Below are 20,855 nucleotides of genomic sequence, written 5' to 3' on the forward strand. Positions count from 1 at the left end.
CGGAGGAGAGGGGGGACAGGGGGACGGAGGAGAAGGGGGGACAGGGGGACGGAGGAGAGGGGGGACAGGGGGACGGAGGAGACGATGCGCCGCGCGCTTTCAGGGCTTTGACGCGACGCGGAGTGTTGGTGATGGTGTTAGTGATGGTGGTGGTGTTGGCACAGTGAGGAGCTGCGGGATGTTTCCACAGAGAGGATTCACGGACTTCAGCTCAGTTAAGTCACAGACACTGGATGGATGGAGTGGAATCTGCTGGCTGACGTGTGTGTGAGAGGGATGTGGAGAGTTGTGGTGTGGGAATAAATGAGGCTGTGTGTGTGTGAAGGGAGTGGATCGTCCTGAAAGGACAGAAGATATCTCAGGTCTGTGGCAGCTCTACATCACCCAACCCATCCCATCTCTCTGAACTTAAAGCAGTTTAATATCTCCTCACATGCTGGTTGAATTTGGTACAAATGTGGCAACTTGTTTTCAATCTGAAGGTTGATTTGCTCTCTGCCTGATGTCATAATTAAATTGACAGATCTGTTTATTTTTCAAATGTATTTTAATGTAACTCCTGGTTGGGCGTGTGCTTCTTGGATCAAGTTTCACGCAGATAAAGAAGCATCCTTACTGTGATTAAATCCCCCCATAGAAATATATTCATTTATACGTTTCCTTTTAAGCAAATAAATAATAAAATAATGGTTGTGGTGCACGAACCAGCTTATGTCTGAGGAATAAAATCAGTCTTCTTAAAATTTTATTCTTTTAAGATAAACGTCTGCTCTGAGATCTGATCTTAATGCTTTCATCTGCCAACATTAGTGGCTAATTTTAATAAAGGTTTAATGGCTGATGGAGCCCTTTCTGTATGCAGTCTGGTAGATTTGAATGTGGAAAACCTGAAACCTGAGAGGTGATGTCACACGCTTTGTACAACACCCGTGGGTGTGATTCTAAAATCACGTCCACAGACGTGTTCAATAAAATCAGGACAGTTACGGTAACGATGATTGATTTTTATTTAGCGCTTGGGACAGTTACAATGTGGCTTACAAAAACAACAACAACAAGATCCAGAGCTTTCTGTTAGCTCTCAGAGTATTTGTTAAGGATGACTCTCAGCTGCTAACACACAGAATTTTAGCTTATTTTCTATAAAACTGACTGAGTTCAAGTCAGTTTCAAACTGACCTGTTCCTCACTTGTAAATGTACATCCAATCATTACTTTCTGAGCATTTCATTAAAATCCAGTCGGTGGTTCATGAGATATTTTGCTAACAGACTAACACACACACATATGAAAAACAATTTAAACCTTTTTAAAATTCACAACAGAACAGTTGACCTCATATGTCTAAACAAACAGGTTTTATTTATTGTCAGCCTGCTTGAAGAAGAAAATGTTTGCTTTGTAAAGAAATCTCCAGCTAATCTGTAACACCTTATGTGCTTAGTTTTTGTTTTTCTCTTGAAAATAATTTCAGCCTGTTCAATGAGCTGTTTTCTGATTAGCAGGTCTTTAGTGGATCCCTACCTGTGTGTATTTAAGCCCTTTTATTAGCCGGCTTCATAAATCAGGCCCGTAAGTTACCGTAGAAGCGTTCTGTTCCTGACCAACAATTATTTCCATGTCACAGTTTGCAAATCTGCTCACTTTAGACAAATAAATATTTAGAGCTGCTGTTTTTTGCTTTTACCAGAGAAATGTTGGCGGATGCTCGACAGAAAAGCATCAGAATATTATCGCCCTGCTGATATAGGTTTTTGTGTGCAAGTTTGTTTGTCCATCTCAGGAATGACTGAACAAATTTATTAAAACTTTCAGAAATTAATCACTGAGTTGACATTTACAACTGATTCACTTTGAGATGGCTCCCACAACCGACTGATCTTAGACGATCTTGGTCTAAATGACTGACATGAAAGGCAGCGGGTGATAGGCATTCCTTTTAGGAGAGCCAGGCCTTTAATAGAATGTCTTCACACCTCATTGTTCTGTAGTGTTATGTTTCTAATAACCTGACACCTGCACTTTTCTTTTAACATCTCTTTGATCTTTAAAACTTTGCTTGGAGTTTTGTGTTCTGCATCCAAATTTGCAACCATGTCAGGTTAAACGGATGGTCCTGAAAGTAAAAATAAATCATTTTAGCTGTGTTTTTATAATTTAAAAGTGGAGAACAGAAACAAGCACAAATATTTGGACCAATGTCTGCTTTTTTTGTTTGTTTTTCTTGTAATTGCTCCCTTCTGTTTTTGTCTTAGCTTTTTTTTTAATCTCATTTATTGAATCCAAACTACTTTTGCCGACTTGAAACACACTTTTTAGTCCTAACCAGTGTACACGTTTAACTGCAAGTAGCATAAGCACCAAATAAACTCATTACAAACGGCAACACGTTGTTTGAGGAACAAGAAGATGGACCTTCATAACGATAGAAAACAAAAATAAATTAAAGGAAAGAAGGAATTGAAGGAATGCACGTCTCCTGCTGCCTTTTATTTCAGAGTTTTAAACGAAGTTATGGTGAAAACAAAGTCAGTTTTGTAAATGTTGTGAGAAAATAGTGCTCATAGTATGTGTTAGGAATCACTCTCTGTTACTGCCACACTAACCCTTAGTTGTAGTTATAGCCATGTTGTGTTGGCTAATATCAGTTAGCAGTGGAGGCCATCTTGAAAGGAGGTGGCTCCAAAAGTTAATCAGGTATAGAGTCCAAGTGTTTCTCTAAATGTTCTCCAGTGATTCATGAAATATTTTGCCAGCAGACAGACAGAAGTGACTCCAACAGGTAATGCCAGAGTTTGAAGCAGGATGTATTATGGATGATGCTCAGCTACTACCACACCAAATTTTAGCTCATTTTCTGTAAAACTGGCTGAGTTATGTTCATATTGGTGTTTGCTGAGTTTGCTCATTTGTGGCGGTCATCTCATATTAGTTTAACTTCAAAAGTTAATCAGGTGTAGATGTAGATCCAGTGATTACTTTCTGAGCGTTTTAATAAAATGTATCCAGTGGTTTATAAGATATTTTGCTAACAAGCAAAAATAAAGTCACCCTTTTTCCTTCAGCGGCTTGTGACGAGTTGTTTCTTTGTGAAAGTTTTGTCAGGCAGTCATGTTGTCAGCAAATTAAACTTTTTGTCCTCTTCTTGCTATTTTATATCCTCCCATTTTAAATGTTCAATATAAGCTCTTATATTTGCTTATTTTTGCCCTCAAGGTGACCCGGGAAATCTTTCTAAAGCAATTAAACCCTGACTAAATCTCAGGAGTTTTTTAAAAGAAAACTTCACAGGTAATCTTTAAATCTCACAGTAATAAATGCTGATCTGGTGTGAGTATTCAACCCCAAAAATTTCATTTATATGCAAAATCCGGAGCAGGAGCCAATCTGGTGATATTGATCTCAGCTTACAAGGTTTCATGTGATCCCAGGAGGACGATTGATCAGTCGCTGTGTGAACTTTAGCTTCGCAGGGAAGCACTTCAGGCGCTTTGTTGTCAGCGTGAGCTGCTGGTTTGGAGTACGGACCAAACAGATGGTCTGTCTGGAATAAAGACAGCAGGTCGGGAAGCCATTAATTCAAAGATGTTTTCAGCCCGTCTCTGGTTTGCAACTGCAAACAAATGCCTCACAAGATGCAGCCCTCCGAGGCCCCAGTGCCCACACACACAGTGTGTATCATCGCAGAAAAACTCAGGCGAACAAACAGTTGGCTGATGAGAGCATTGATCCAAAGTGCTGGCTGACAAGAAGTTAAATGTCTGAGTGAGAAACACACACACAGCTGAGCTTCGAGCTCAGTGCCTTCTATTGGTTTCCATTCTTCACCTGGTGAAATACATCCTGATTAGACGCCATAATTGAGCTTTAAAATAAGATTTGTCATGGGTAACAAAACGGCTTGTTTTTCATGTATTTTGGGAGATTAAAGGAATACTTCAGTCCATGGAATTATGTTTGCTTCATATGTTTGCAAGAAAATTGCCAGAAACTGATTAAACTAATAAAAAAGCGCAGAAGATGTCCCAGTAGATTAAATTTTGGGTGGAATATTCAGCTTTCTGCAGTCCGTTTTATTGTGCAGTTTACGATTAAAATCTGAATCTGGGCTCTTTCATTTAATGCAGAGCCCAATAAATGTTCTCTCATTTAATGTAGAGCTCATTTCATGTCTTGTAAACGTGAGTAACCCAATTTCTTTTGTTCGAGGTGTCCCATTCAGTCAGCAAAGAGACCAGCCGATGAATATCTGTCGATAGAAAACTCTGTTTGGGATGAATTTAGCTTTTTCTCCCGTTGGTGAGGTGATATTCTGGGCCAGTGAGGCTCCAGTTTGGATATAAGAGGGGCATAAATACATCGAAAGAAGTCCTTATATTTAAACTTGATCTATTTTCTCTTTATATCTTTTTCTTGGCCTAAATCTGACCTGCTCATTTTTTAGCCAACACTGCTGTGGCATCTGTCAGACTGTATAAGAGGACACTCCTGCCTGGTTAATGGGTGGCTGCAAACCTGTACACGTTATTTTCAATCGTGTCTAAGTGTCTCTTTTAAATGGCTGCGGTCCTGTGAAATAAAAGACAGAAAGGTGTTTTATGCTTTCTAAAGTTAATTTTGATCTGTCTAGATTAGTGCTTCTTCACTTTGTGACCTTTTTAAATGAGCAACAATAATTAAAACCCTTTTTTATTAAAAATATTTTGCATCAAAGCAAAATTGAGGCTTAGCAATCCTTGAAGGAAAGCCTCACCCGCTGCTCGTTGTGCCCGAGTTTTAGACTAAAATAATCATGCTGAGGAATTACAAAACTGTAGCCATTTTGCTCAAACCTTAAATTAAGGTTGTGTGTCACATGTGATATTATAAGATGTCACGCTCAGAATATGTGTTGGGGATGAGGCTCAGCAACTACCACACCAAATTTTAGCTAAAGTTTGTAAAATTGACAACACTTTTTGTGTTGGCTTGTGTGGATTAGATGTGGTGGCCATCTTGAGTTGGCATGACTCCAAATGTTAGTCATTTGTAGAATAACATCTAATGGTTACTTTCTGAAAGTTTTATTAAAATCTGTCATTTTTATAACAAGCACAATGAAAGATGTGTTGTGAGTGACACTCTGTGACAACTGCATTCAATTTTAGCACAATATCTGCAAAATTTGATTAACTAAAGCCATTTGTGTGTTCTCTGTGGTTGGTAGATAAATATTGATCAGTTGTAGAGGTACATCAAATGATTGTTTTCGGAAAGTTTCATTGAAATTTGTCCAGTGGTTTGTATAATTTAAAAAGAAAACAACTTTAATTGAATTTTAGTTTGATAGGAAGTTGAGTGAAGGAGCAGCTGCATTTCTCTCCCTTTGGTAAACATCACTTTTATGATAAACAAGCTTTTCACAGTCTTTTGGTTGGTCCGTGATGTAGCATCAAAGAGCAAAGAAAGAAGGGACAGATATTAAAAGCTAACACACCATGTATCATGTGATGGAGGGCTAGGAGGAATAGCTAATATAGCAGGAAACCAGGAGAATTAATGATTCCTCTTATTTCATCCATCCTGTTCCTTGTGACAGACGACAGAGAGAGACTGATGGAAGATGAACCCACCGGTGAATTTTGTATGGTCCAATTCATCTCTCTGTCTCTCCCTGCAGCAGCCTCCAGACTCTGAGGACAGAGCAGGAAGACGTAAAGGAGCAAGACTGACGCTGATAAAGAAAAGAGGACAACATCAGAGTGAGGAAGGACGGCTGAAAGGAAGACTGTGGCGATGGCTGAAGCACCTCAGCAGCAGCAGCAGCAGCAGGAGGAGGAGGAGGAGGAGGAGGAACAGCAGGAAGAAGACGAGGAGCAGTCGCAGAGCTCTGTGGAGACAACCGAACCTGATGACGGGTCAGAAGAACAAGATGAAGTTGTGAAGCCGGCTCGGCCTCTGCTTACCATGAGGTCAATGAGCACTGTGGACCCAGACGATGACTACCCAAACATGATTGTCTACAGAAAGGTAAGAGCAGGAACTTCACTTCTGTGGTCTTTTGGTGCTGCTCTAAGGGAATCTGCTGAAGCTGTTTTTGGTGTCGCTGCACTGCACTGTTAGACACAAAAAAAGGGGAATTGTGAGGACGTCATGGCATCATAGACAAGGAAATAGTTGTTACTTTTAAAGAAGTGGACAAACCTGGTTGGTGGTTGCTTCAGATTGAGAGCTTTGCTTTCCTACTGATGGTGGCAGAATCTTGTAAGACTCAGAAGAAGGAAGTTGAAGCTTGGGCACAAATGGGTCTTCTAAATGGACAATGATGCTAAGAATACAGCCATATTAGTTAGAAAGTGGCTTAAGGATGAGCAGCCATCACAAAGCCCTGATCTCAATCCAATAGAAAATTTGTTTGCAAATCTGAAAATGTATGTTTGAGCAAGGCAGCCTACAGACGTGACTCAATTAGACCAGTTCTGTCAGAATGAATGGGACAAACATCCAGCAAATTACAGCAGGAAGCTTGTGGAAGGAAACCCAAAACATTTGACTCCAGTCATCCACTTTAAAGGGGATGCTAAGAAAATGAATGCCAATTTTTGACTTTGAAGAAAGAAGAAATTTCCTCATTCGGGCATTTAACAAATAGAAATAATCTTGGGAATCCTAGTTGATCTAAAACAGGAAAAAGTGTGGTCTGATTTAATGTCAGTGAGGGAAAAATGGGTCTTTCTAATACATCGTATGTAAACATCTGGTGATACTTATGGCAGAGAGGCCGGCAAATGTACTTCCACAAGGACAGAATTATCAGTTTCCAAAGCTGGTCTTATATTCTGATGTTTTCTTCCTCATAATGAGCAATGTGTGGTGCCTGTAGGGCCTTAAAATCAACTGTAAGCACAAAACGCATCACTTGCACATGCAGATTCTTGACATAAGTGATTAATGATCACTGAAGTATTCAGTTCAAACGGTACATAAAACATGAGGCGGGCCACCTCTGGTCTCCGTGGACAGAGGGTCTGCCTCATTAACTTTAAAGATGGAAGAAAATCCTGCTGGATGCTGGTCCTCGAGGACCACATCTCTGGCATGTCTTTACAGGAGAATCCTTTTCACGGCTATAACATCTTGTTTAGGTGAATATAAGAACAGAGACTCAGTTTCATCCTGCCAGGAGGCTGTTGTCTTTTTGACCCTGAAGTCTGACCTCATTGTGGGAAGGAAAGAGTATACAGTTTGTCTTCCATTAATCAATGTTGTATGTCACTCTGTCAACCAGAAGTGGAGGAAAAAGGGCAAGAAATAAATCAATTTCAAAAGCAATTCTTTTCCAAATGGACTTGTGCCAGTATTTACTAGCAAGCAGAAGAAACTCTGATTTATTTACCTGCTAAAACATCCTGCAGGGGAGAACTGATAAAAAAAACATAGAATTAATTAGTAGTTTTTATTTTAAATGTCTAACAGGAGTAGAAATTTAGTTTCTAAGAGCTACAGCAGAGATGTGCAAGATTTGTTTTCAAAAGAATCATAATGACTAAATTAAGACAAAAAAAGACCAAATGTTAAACTTAAAGGGGAAAAAATGAAATAAATGTTAGAAAATACTTTCGAGGCTCTTCCAGTAATATATTTCCGGCATAGTTGGCCGGGTTTAAAAAAGCTTGAAGAAGCATCAGACGTCTGAACTGACTCTTGTGGGAAAATATTTAAATGTTCACTACTGTTTAAAAATAATCCAGATATTTAAAATCAACTTTTCTCTTTTTGAAGCTTTCATCTTTGATTTGGTTTAAATGAAACCTGATGCTTATTTTAGTCCAAAGGCTTTAGATTTAGACAAGTAGTTAGGAACAGATCGCCAGTTGCCTCAGGATTCATTAATAAAACGCTGATCTGGATATAATTTTTTCCTATTTTTGATCTTGAGGACATGAGGGCCGGATGAAGTCGAGTTCTGGCCCTTCAGCTGCATTCGCCCGTATGTGCACTGCAGTGAGACTTGATGCTGACTCTACGCTAAATGTAAGAGTGGAGAGAAGATATTGATGATTATTTCATTTTTATTGCATATTCAGCAAGTCTGAGTAAATATTTTCATCTCCCAGCTGAGGAAATCCAGCAGTAGCAGCACTGCTACTTGACAAGATAAAGTCTGAAAAGCACAGCTCATGGATTGAAATTTGTACTTTTAACCAAGGGGGGAAAAAACTGGAGTAAGTTTGACTTTTTTTATGCTACACGCTGTGCCTCAGTTTATGTTTCTGACAGCAGGAAGTTTGGAAGTTGAGTCAGAAGAATCTGCAGGAAGTTGAACCTAAATTGAAGAGAGTTTGGGTTGAAAACTTTTTAGTTGCTTATTTGAAACAAACAAACAAAAAGATAATAATTTTTCACAAAAAAGCTCACATCTCTGCATTGTTTTAGAATTGATTTTTAAGTTTTTGTTTTTTTAAGGCTGTTTTTAAGCACTTTGTTACACTTTTGATTATTTTTTTCCTTTATATCATATGAGTTGTAAACAGAGTACTGGTATATTTCCCCTAATAGGTCTAGTTGAATAAATCTCCTCAGATTAATAAACTTTTACTGCATTACTAAAGTCTTTCTTCAGTTTTGAGAACAGATTAAACCAGATTAAATGTCAGTCATGATATCAAATTACAGGCTTTGCGTAGTGGATTGTGTACTTCTCTAGTTGTCCAGAGTTAATCTGCAGTCAGTTTTGTAATTATTTAGCATTCATAACACAAATGATCTGATTTGTGAAATAAAGTATTTCAGCGTAAACCATGATTTTATCCAGGCAGGTTGGATTTCTATCTGTTAGAGATATTTGTATGAGTGAATGCTGATTCAGCCTTTATATTTTGTTTTCCTGTTTTATAATTTCTTCTGTACATTTTTCATCTGACTACTTCAGTTAATTTAACCATTCAGGTGTCAAAACCTTCAGCTCATTCAGGAGGTGGGCGCTATGACTTTTGGTATTTGTAATTTTTTTTATACCTTTTTAGAATATTTAAAACCTGTCTGGTCTTTGAAAGGTAACTACTTGGCTAATGTTTGGCTAACTTTGGCATCTGTTTAGCGACTTTTAGCTGGTGTTCTGCTGCTTTTGGCCTCTCTCCTGCTCGTTTTAATGTAATCAAACACAGTTTCAGCAAATTCATTCAGCAGAAAATGCAATTTCTTAATTCAGCTTCTGTTAGTTATCCTAACACAAGTTGTTCTGGGGCAAACTGTGAGTGGAAGACTGCTGTTTTATTGGGTTGTACCTCCTCCTTTCTAACAAATACTTTGCAACTTTTAGAAGTCAACCATTACATTTTTTTGCTCCATTTAATAATTTGCATGACTGTGAACAGCTTCCTAACAGGAAAAATGGGCACTAACATGCCCGTATGTACAGGAAGAATGAGCACTGATAACACACAAGGGTTTGACAACAACAAGATGCAGTTTAAGTCATTCTCTGAAACTAGCTTTCTGAGGAAAATGGTGATTTATATTCTTCATCGCTGCAGTTTCATCATAGAGCTGGAAAAAGGAGTGGATGCATCATTAAACTATCTAATGTGATTGTTCTGAGTGTATTTTAGAATTATAGAAAAGTAGAAATCTCGTGGGGAATAGTGAGATTTATGACTTCGACGAACACCTGAGGGGCATTTTAAACTTTGAGACCATCATTTTTTTATCCTTTCTGTAGCACATAAAGAAAAAAAAATGTTGGAAAAGATAGATAAGGACTTGAAACATGTTGATTATTGGTACAAAATGGATCAAAGTGGGGAATTTCTGCTAGACTGTTTCAACATCGACAGCGTATCGGGTTTTGAGACTCTATATCAGCTGAAAGGAGCTGGAGGTACAGCAGGAATAACAAGATACCAACAGTTACTGTCAGCGCTGATAAATGAGGTCCTGATGCAGGTTGGAGAGGAAATTGTAGTGATAGAAAGAGAAACTAGGTATCAAGAGGCTGAAACACAAAGCAGGAAGAGAGAATATAAGAAAAAAGGAACACGGTGTGAAAGTGAAGGACCAGAAAGGAGCACAAGCAGACAGATAGTGAATTAGATGCCTGTAAGTGAAACAGAAAGACTACAGATATTTCCTGCTTCACACACCCAGAGATCCGTCGCTGCTGTGACCAAGACGGGTTACTTCAGGTGAAGAACGGATGACAGGATTAACAAAAGTATACAGTCGCTGAGATTTTGTAGTTACATTTACTTGACTGGTTTGCTCCTAGTCCCTTTTCAAGCATGAATAAGTCATTGCCCTTGTGATTATACGCTCATTGTTTTGGAAAACATCCCCTATTGATTTAAAAAAAAATGCTCCCATGAATTAAAATCCCCTTCAACGGCCGCTCGGCCTCTGTGTCGGAAAAATATGGCTGTAAGCTGATTTAGATTATTTGCTGTTGCAAAAAAAGGCTCCTTTGTTATGAAATATGTATGTCCTGCACCACATTCTCATTAGTTTTTCTGGCTGAGTCATCAGTCATCCACTACCACGAAAAAAAGAAGAGGGAGATGAAAGTTGTTGCCAGTTCGTGAAGATTCTACACAAACACGCCTAATTTTCCATTTTGGCTTTTAGCTGAGCCGTGGTCAGCTGTCGCTGTTAAAATGAAGGCAGAAGAGGAGAGCTGATGCTGGGTCAGTGTTTGTGGAGGAATTAGGATGAGAAGTGATGTCTCTCTCCTACAGAGAGCAATTTATCTGCCACACAGATGGTACTAGAAAGGTGAACGACTTCCCTTCCTGATGGTTTCACCTCGCTACTGTTATGGATTTTTCTGTATTACAGGCATTGTTCGCGTCTAGAGTTTTTGTTTTAAGCTTTTTGTTTTGACAGAGCATTGCTTCAACTATGACTAGTCTATCCTTTTCAAGATGGGAGGAATCCACTCGGGTCTGAGCCTCACTCAGACTAGCTGTTAGCTTGTCGATTGGGTCAGAATTAAAGTCTGTTTCTCCAAACTGAGGCTGGTTAAAAAGCTATCGACAGCTGGTAAGATGGATCTTCAGATCTGCTGATGTTTTGCTCTGTGGAAAGATTATGAACTGTCCCTTTAAAATCCAAGATTTTGTTTCTCATTCAGAGTTTATTTTAAAGTTCTATTGCACTTCTTTTGTCTCATTGTATCATTCTGCATATTGTATAAATGCTCAGGTATGACAAGGAATATTCATTCACTAGTTCATATTTTCCCTTGTCAGCATTCATCATACGTGCACACACATAAATACACACACACACACACACACACACACACACAGAAATTATATTAAGGTGGGGAGATTCAGTGCTGTTGACAAGAGCTGAGAGTGTTGACTCTCAGAATCTCCAGCATGAATTCTCACCTGTCAGCCAGCATCTGCTCATAAATACTGCTTCGGCCACTCTGTGTGTGTGTGTGTGTGTATATGTGTCATAAGGAAGGATAATGAGATGCAGTGCATTTGTATATGCAGCACTTAGTGTGTGTGTGAGAAAGATTTTTTGGCATATTGGACCTTTATTTTCATTATTTTTCAGGTTTTCAGTCTAACAATAGCATCTGTTGAACGTGTATTCCTCTGGGCTGCAGGAACATGTGCTGACAGAGTTTGAAGGTTTCGATGCTGACTTTGTGAGTGGCATACAAACTTTTGAGACTTTCTTGTTTTTAACTGTGTGACGCTTTAAATGCATTTTCAATCTATTATAGAGCAATGTGCATTTTTCCACCGAAAATGTCTGAAAATGTAACATTTTGACTTCTTCTTTCAAAACATTAGGCTTTCTTAGGACGGATTTACTTTGCTAATCTTTCATTTACTTGAGTGTAATCTAAGAAAACAACTTGAGTAGGGAAAGGGGAAGAGGCAATATTGTTTTTACTAGTGTATGTAACTGCATGTTCATTTGTCTGTTAGCAAAATATCCCATGAACCACTGTACAAATTTTAATAAAACTTTCAGAAAGTAATCATTGGATGCACATCTACAACTGATAAACACTTGGACTTTTATTTTAAAAACACAAAAGGCTGAAGATTTAAAAACAAACAAATTACAGGCATCTTTTAAAGGAGTTGCGATTTTTTGCCGAGTTTTAAACTAAAATTGTCTGGAGTTGTTGCTGTTTCGCTCAAACCTCATAAATTACGTTAATGACGTCTCACAAGATGTGTTGTGATGACTCTCAGCTACTACCACACCAATATTTTAGCTCAGTATCTGGATAACTGACAGGTTTAAAGCTATTTTGATGATGGCTAACGTGGATTAGCTGTTGTCCATTTTAATTAGGCCGACTCCAAAAGATAATCTGTTTTTGACGTCAACCCAATGACTACTTTTTGAAAGTTTCATTGAAATATTTTTCATGAGAATTTACTCACAGACAAAACCATTATTGCTCCATCTTCAGCAGCAGGCAATGACTAAGTTTGTTCAGCTTGATGCAGGCTGACAGTAAACATGTCACTCTGCATTGTTTTAAGTTGTCAAGTAGCTTGGACAACCTGACAGTATGTGACAGAAAATAAACTGGTCAGAACGTCACATTAGGCACCCGGTAATCAATAAATTCTCCTCCAGATCGACGCACTCTTCATCCCAACTCATCAATATCTGATGAGCTGGGAGAATGAACATATTTGCAGAACAAGCAGGACAAGATTTTAAAAGGTCACATTTCAGGAAAGAATAAATTTGGACTGATTTATTTGAACATCTGAACAAAAAAAGTTTTTATTTTTTTTTTGCCATTTTCAGATTTTCTCACAGGGCTCATCCCATGAGGGTGTTTGTTCTTTTTGCATGTTGTCACTGCTCCCATCTGGAGGAGAACCGGAGGCCAAATGATGTTTACTGATTTCACCGACATGCTATCACTTTTAGAAATTGCACCACCTGCAAGCTGCCAAATTCAGACGCTTCAAGGGCCGGATGTTTGATGGCCTTTTTCAGTGTTTTTGTCTGTAGCACCACCGATTTGACATATTGTATTTTTTTTTTCTTCACAAGATGTGATGGGTGTTAAGAAATGCCAAATCTTATCTGCCGGAAAATGAGAAGACATGGTTAAAAAAAAAAATCAAATCAGAAATATTTCCTCAGAGAAAATGATTTATATAAAATTATAAACAATTTCACTTTATCTGTTCATTCACTTCGCTTAAAATGGTTTGTGTATCTTTTAAAAACGTGTGTGTGTTCTTTTATCTTGGCAGAAAATGTCAGCATTTGGATTTAATTATTTTTCCAGATTTTGTAACTGCCAGCAGAACAAAACTCCCTTTCAAATCTTCTTAAATAGAAAAAAACCGCCTTGATAAGGGAATAATGTGAGCGTAGATATTCGTTGCTCTTTCAGGTGCTGTTTTCTCATTCTTCTGCACAAAGAAATCTCTCTTGTCCTCACACACATGCCTGGGTGTGCCCTGCTTGTCACTTAGAGGATGACTAAGCACATGTAATCACAGTGCAGCCGCCTGCAGATATCTGAGAAGAATTCATCCCAACAGAGCAGGTAGAAAACAGCAGCCTAATCAAATCAAAGTGATGGGGAGCGGCTAATTGGAGGAGTTTAAATTGCAAATTTTAGGTTGACAAGATGATCACTCACCACTTTTCTCTTCCTTTTCTGCCATCTTGGTGTGAATGCTGGCTGCAATTTAGTAATGCATTCTTGAAATGAAGACGAATGAAAGTGATTCTTAGCACAGATGACACTTTCCCTTTTAAACAGAGAATGTCTAATTATGACATTTGTGCTGCGACTGAAAACTCAAAGCAGCATAATTTTGACCCAGAGTTTCAGCCTTGTCACAACAACATTAACTATAATTTGCATTAGAAACAACATGACATTAAAAATGGCAGGACATTTTAGGCTTACTCTGCACGACATTTCCATAAACAACATAAAGGATGGATGTAGAAACTGTCTTCAGAATTCAGTTTGGAATATTTCATGTGAAGTTTAATTAAAGGCCTTCAATTCTTAAAGGAATTCATATCGCCCGCTGCCTTCCATGACAGTTTTAATTCAAGATGGCTGCCACAGCCAGGATATTTTGCTCAGTATCTGTAAAGGTGGCATGTTTGTAGCAGTGGACATGAATTTAAAATAATAAATATAGGAAATTTTGCTAATATGGGGTAAGGGTTAGTTTGTTTTGCTATAACTGTTAAACTATTGAGATCTTTTAGCAGCATTTGCAAACTTTAAACAGGAGTAGCCCAGGATACAAGTTTCTGCAACTGTTGTTCTGTGACTTTGAAAATGAAAACTTTAAGTGTGCTTTATTACTTGAGTTCTCACCAAACAAATATATCCAAGATCCAAATGAAATTAAACACCAGTAAATTTGTTTCTTTTGGACAAGACTGCATGGTGCTTTAAGTCACACAATTTTACCCCTAAAAATCCTAAAGAGAAGTATTTTTACAGCTTTTATTGATGTTTTTTTGTTGTTTGTATTTTGCAGTTTGTACCAAAGTTATGGTTACACATTCTGATGACAAACTGGGCTGTTAGGCTTGAAAAATCAATCCTGAAAGCAAACAGACGCTGTCAGTGCTGCCATGCTTCGCTGGCTGCTGTGATCCGCTTTAACGATGTCCTCGATTCGATAAAACCATAATATATCAGCACAGGACAGCACATTTGATCAATATTTACAGTGCAGTGTTGGGCTGAAGGTGGGAAAAGTGGCAGCAGGTCTTCAGAGTGAGATCCTGGGTTTGCAGAAATGACATCCTGAGTCCCCACAGAGTTCCTGTTTCTATCAGGTCTAATCCAAACTAACCCCCCTCAGTGTTCACTTCTGACAGCAGTCTGTCATTTTTCTCCTTCACTTATTTCTCAAATAACAAGCAACTAATTAAATTCAAAACCTCTTCTATTTGATTGAAGACAAATGTTTTTTTAATCATTTAACAGAGACAAAAATGGATGAGGATATACATTTTTGTTGTTTTGGAGATTGCATTCAGATATTGGTTTGCTTTTAATTTTTTATAGCTTTCAGTGACACAAACGGGTTATTGAGAGCTGCTGTTCGTTAGATTGTATTTAATCATAAAAGCATTAAAGCCAGGGTTAAAAGAAACTTCACAGCTTGATGCGCTTGAATGAATTTGATCTGAAAATGCTGTGAATTGCTTGTAAAACTCAATCTCTCGTTGAGTCCTGTTTGACAGCAAAGAGTCGGCTGGTTTTTTGCGAGTGAGGCATCAGTGTATTTGTCATGCTCTGGTTGTGTCGGACAGCAGGTGTCAGAGGAACCCACTTGGCCTTGTGTCTGTCACTGCTGGTTCAGATGAATTTAAAGTGAGTGCTACCTGTAGGTGTGTGTGGGTGTGAACGTTTGCTTGTATATCAGTTTATCCTCTTATTTAAATTAACACAATGTGGCACTTTACAACACCCTTAGATTAAATACCACGTTTTTTTTGATACGTTACTCTCAAGTGATGTTCTTTGCCAGTATTAATACTCATTTAAAAATAAGGTTGAATAAAACCAGTGTTTTTTCACACATTTATATTAAATTGTGGCCTTGTTAACTGCAATTACTGAGATTAAGATTATTGAAAGACAAGCCACAGCATCAGGACTGTTACCTAACAACGAGGAGGTTCTGGACCTCGGGACTTTCCGTGTGGAGTTTGTATGTTCTCCTCGTGTTTGGGTGGGTTTTCTCCAGGTGCTCCAGTTTCCTCCCACAGTCTAAAAACATGCATGTTAGGCTGCCTTCAGGCCCAGGCCTCCCTGGAAAAAGAGATCTGTAATAAAAATAATAAATATTTTAATGAAATCTATTTTTATGCAACATTATTCTTTTTACCATGCTTCAAATTTATCTTGTGACCATTAAAACAAAACAAAAAAAGCAACAAAACACCCTAAATCATTGGAGCGTGGTGTCGTGTTGCAGATGAAGTGCTAACATCAGATGAGTGGACAAATATGAAAATTATGCAATTTTTGTGACTGAAGGGTGATATCAGTTTTTTTCTATTTTTTTTAAATTTATGGTGGCAAAAAATAATAATAAACAATGGTATCAAACAGTTTTTGAAAGGTTTAACCTCAAATAAGGTGTTTTGAGTGGAAAGACTTAAATATAAATGAGCAGGAGGCAGGATGAGCAGTTTTTTTGGCTGCAAAATAACTTCCAACTCATTCAGTTCTAAAGTTTTAGACATTAAAGTTTTATACAAAATCATACAAAACAAATTCCTTCTACCAACTGTTAAACACGGGGGTGGAAGGGTGATGATTTGGGCCATTTTGCAGCTACAGGTATTTTATGCAAGTATTTACAGGTATTTTTATGCTTCTAAGTATTCTGTGTCAAACATAAGGTTATCTGTTGGCTTAAATTTGGAGCCAAACGATGTCGAGCAGCAGAACAATCAGACGTTCTTCAACAGAACATCTGCCTGAGGGGGGGTGAAGACGTTAATGGCTCCGTCACACTCCAGACATCAACCAGTCTAAAATGCTGGAGCAGCATCTTAACTATAGACAATAAACACAAAAATGCCTAAATTCTGAAGCAGAAAAAACAATTGAACAACAATGCAAGTCCAGCGGAGCTTGTAGTATCAGGAGAAAAGAGCTTCCTTTTATTGATGAAAACAACTTCATTCAAATATTGAAGAAAGTTTATTTGAACAATAGGGGAAGTTCTTTTCTCTCAACACAAGTGCTGCTGCAGCTTTTATCCATTTTCTACCCCCTCCAGGCACATTAAGAGGAGGTGAGGTTGTGCAAGAAGCTTCTACATCATTTCCATAACAATGTGAAAAACAGATAAGTTCGAACAGATGCAACTTCTTGAAATCCTTTTTTTTAAAGTAGCTCTGCTAACTACTGATTTGTGCTGTACTTCTGCATTTTAGCTCCTATTACATGATTTTATATGTTATGATGTTTAAAAGTGGCAACAAACAGACTGAATAAACAACACTTATTTGACACCGTGATTACTTATGTGATATATTTAAAGACTCGATTGGACATTTTTCCTAAAGTCAGGAAGATCAGCTGTTGCAAATGTCGTCTTTTCAATTTAAGGTGCTTTCATAAAGGTTTAAACTTTCAGAACCAGCGACTATGTTCAAAGTTTTGGAAGAGTCATCTGGAGATTTATCTGTTGACACTTCCTTAAAAATGTAGGTGCAAATACATGCAAATGTGCACCTTTCTACAGTGTCATAAACAGTCAATTAGAAGCAAATTCAACTCTGTAATTCAAAATAAATCTTTGCCATTCTGTCTTGAGCTGGTATTTTATATACGTTTGTGTAGAAGAGTTAGCACTGGGAGCTCAGCACTCATGCAAGCTGCAGGTTTTTATTAAAGCTTCTGCACAAACAGAAGTCTGTTTTCATTTACAGCAGCTTATTTACTTCTTTATATTAAAACCCAAACTGAACATCATATTGTTGTTTTCTTTTGCACATATGTAGGCACATGCAGCATATTACAGCGTTCCTCACGCTGCTGTTCTACATGCATGATCTGAGTAATTCTGATGCAAATGCTAAAAAATGAAACGGCTTTTTATTTATGTATAAGCCTCTGGTTTCAAAATGGGACAGTATGGTTTGTACAGTATCTCTTTTGAAGTCATATCAAAAACCTTTTTTTTAATTTCTGGAAAATGTCATCTAAAGCTATATTTAGTTTCAGTTGTTTCAAATAAGCTTTCATTTGCAGCCAGGGATTAAAAACACAACTCACACAAAGGTATCATTGATGACAAGCACTGATATATATCCAGAATCGCAACAACGCAACATTATAATTTAAAAAAATACTAGAATTGTAATGACACACACGTGTTTTTAATATAAACCCTTAACGCTTGTTAGAAAACAGCCTCTTCTGTTCGGTTGTTGTAGTTTGCTTTTGTTAGTTTGTTCTAAAATATATTCATGCAGATGATGACTAAATGTAAACAACAGCACACAATAAGTAATCATTTGTTGTTTATCTTGTCTGCGGCACAGTAATTCTTTGTTCACAAGGTGGTTTTGTCCCCAGCTGAAATGGTTTTTATTCTTAATTAATCTCCCAGATATTCCCGGTGTAACCGGATTAACATACTGTTTTGTTAGTGGAACAATGATGCAGGCATTTCCTGGGCTGTAATGAGACGTAGTACAACCTCCTTACTCGCTTGTCAAATTTGGCAGAAATTACAAAGGACTGCACATCAAAGGACCACGACTGCACAAAGAAAATGCACACACACTCGCACTCACACACTCACACACTCCCCACATTTAGACACAATTAGGAAAGGAAAGCGAGAGTGAGAGAGGCAGCAGAATTCTGCCGAGTGGAAGTGAATGTATTCAGGAAGGTGTTAATATTTGAGCAGGAGGTTGAGCTCAGCTGTGAATAAGTACACCTGCACCCATTATTGTGCTAATGCCCCCATAGAGCTGCTTCAGCCCAATGTTGTGACACCTGTTTTGTAAATTTCTTGCAATCAGCTAAACAAACGATGAGGCAGCACATCTTATTTTATCATTTTATCACCCTCAAACTGCGATGGGGTAGTCCTGAGCAGTTACCCTACCAAAATATAAAATATGTTCCTAATGATTAATGAAATGATTCCCCCACTCTATTTGATGCAATATGAACAAATCAGATAAACACAATTATTCCTAAATTGATGAATCTAATTTAATCTGACTAAACGGCTGCAGCAGAGCCATTATATTGTGAATTGCTGTTGGAGTAAAAATAATCTTTGTTCTACAAGGTTGTTTTCGGCCAATCCAGTCCCCGAATCTACCTTTTTAAGGTTTAATCTGGTTTAATTTGCCCTTCTATCTAAAAATAATGGTCACATTAGATCAGACTGACAAATCTAAGATGAATCTAGAACAACTAAAGGTCATGTTTTGGCTGCAAATTGACCAAAAGTTTATAAAATACTATTTTACATGAAAATTAGAGACTGGGCATGTTATCTACTATTGTCTGGGCTTGGCTCAGATTACAGTTTATGGCTTCAATCCGGTCAGAATCAAACTTTTTCACCTAACTGATTATTTTCTTTTATAACCTTTAAACAAAACTTCACTTCAGAAGACCTAAAGTTCTTTTTGGCATCAAATATTTACAAAACTAGTCGATCTTCATAATAAATTGCATTTTTATGGAGGCCTATGATAGGGCTTCATCATCAGCAGGCGCATTAGTTACAATACACCTGCATGATGGTGCATCTTTAAGCTGGTGGAGTTTAAAAGGAAAGCCAGTGCCGTATGGATCCTGGTTAAGTTTTAATGTCTGAGGGAGCTGCTTTGGTAGAGGTTGCCGTGCCAAGTGGCAGGTAATGATTAATGAATGTGAACTTTTGTCAGTCATGCTCTACATGTCACCTAGAGTCCATTAGAGAACTTGGGTGGGCATGCAAATGAAAAAAGCAATCCACACTTAAGTGATGGATGACCCGGAAGGAAGAGCGCACATCCTTTCTTCATTAGTGTCTCGTCTCAGTGTGCTGTGCGTCTTACTCTGCCCACCCCAGTCAGTCACTGATTGCACGTCTTTTCTCTCTTTCATTTTAACATTTGAGTCCACTTTGATTCTCAGCCGAGTGTTATTTTCTTCCCTTTTCATTCCTGGGATGTGATGCATCAGCCGTGTTCTTGCATCCTCTGCCTCTTTATTTAAACCTAATTTACTTTTTCAGCTACAGACTTTGTTTCACTTTGTTTTCTTATTGACGTGACTCCAGGATATCGCATTCATCCGTCGAAGCTGAAGGTGATAGGAGTAACAGAAAATGGCATCGATCTGACAGCAGCAGTTTAGATACCTGCAGAGTCGCTCTCCATTAGTGTTTTTCCTGTTTGCATCAGAGGTCACATGCACAACACAGAGAAAGCGTTATGGCATTAGTTTTTCCGCATTATTATTATAAAACACTGACAAAAAAGGATCAAATGTTACAGTGACTTTGTGCAGCATTTCATACAGATTTCTTTAGATAACTTTGGTAACAGGAAAAAAGATTGATTAGTGTCTATAAATGGAATATGAAGTTAAAATTCTAGAAGTTATTTTACAGCATAAACTTAAATAGGAGATCTCACATAAATTGTATAAGAATCAAAGTTTTGTAGTTTTAAATAAAGCTAAGAGTGTGTTAGATTTATCAACATTTCATTTTGTATTATTGGTCCATATATGGGGCAACACATACATGACCAATACTAAACCTTTTGTATTCTAAAAAAGCAGGATGAATTATACATAAAAAGAACATACTAATAGTCTGTTTATGTCACAAATATTGAACCTGATAGATTTAATGCCTTTAAAAACCTAATGTACAAAGCTTTAAAAAATTGTTGCCAAATTACACAAGTTTTTTGATTTGAGGTTCATTTGCATGAAATGTTCCAAAGCAGATGTATATCTGAGAACATGGAGTCAAATGATGAAATATGGATTAGATGATTTAAGACTGTTTGCTAGTCGTTTTGTATTTGTTTTATTTGTGATAAATGTTTGTTAGGATGGCCACATACTGTATTATGATGTATTATCCTGCTCCCTTTTTACTCATAAATTGTGTGTAATTTTGTTGAGCTTTATTAGATTTTTGGATCTGTGGAATCAGATAGGTGAAATAACATTTAAATGAATGATTTGTAAATGTTAATAAAAAGTAATACAACTTTTTGTTACTTTAAAGAGAAAATCTGTGTTTTACTTCACTCTTTAAAAGATTATATATGGAAGCCATCAAAGATGCTTGATACACTTATAGCACAAGTAGAGACATTTGTTGTCATTGAAATCAGCATTAAATTCTGGGCCA

At 37.7% G+C, this 20,855-nt stretch overlaps 1 protein-coding gene across 2 annotated transcripts in view; it reads left to right on the plus strand.

Moving 5' to 3' along the window:
* The first annotated feature begins 88 nt into the window (after window positions 1-88).
* Window positions 89-20,855, plus strand: part of LOC108233359 (regulator of G-protein signaling 6-like) — a 65,640-nt gene continuing 44,873 nt past the window's right edge. Inside the window, exons 1-2 of one of the 2 annotated variants that reach the window (XM_037981486.1) lie at window positions 89-214; window positions 5,660-6,009. In XM_037981486.1, coding sequence (XP_037837414.1) covers window positions 5,776-6,009 — 234 coding nt within the window. In that variant the 5' untranslated portion in view covers window positions 89-214; window positions 5,660-5,775. The remainder of the gene's footprint in view (window positions 215-5,659; window positions 6,010-20,855) is intronic. The other variant, XM_017411767.3, reaches the window with a different exon arrangement.

Source organism: Kryptolebias marmoratus, linkage group LG19, assembly GCF_001649575.2.
Source record: "Kryptolebias marmoratus isolate JLee-2015 linkage group LG19, ASM164957v2, whole genome shotgun sequence".
Taxonomy (NCBI): Eukaryota; Metazoa; Chordata; class Actinopteri; order Cyprinodontiformes; family Rivulidae; genus Kryptolebias; species Kryptolebias marmoratus.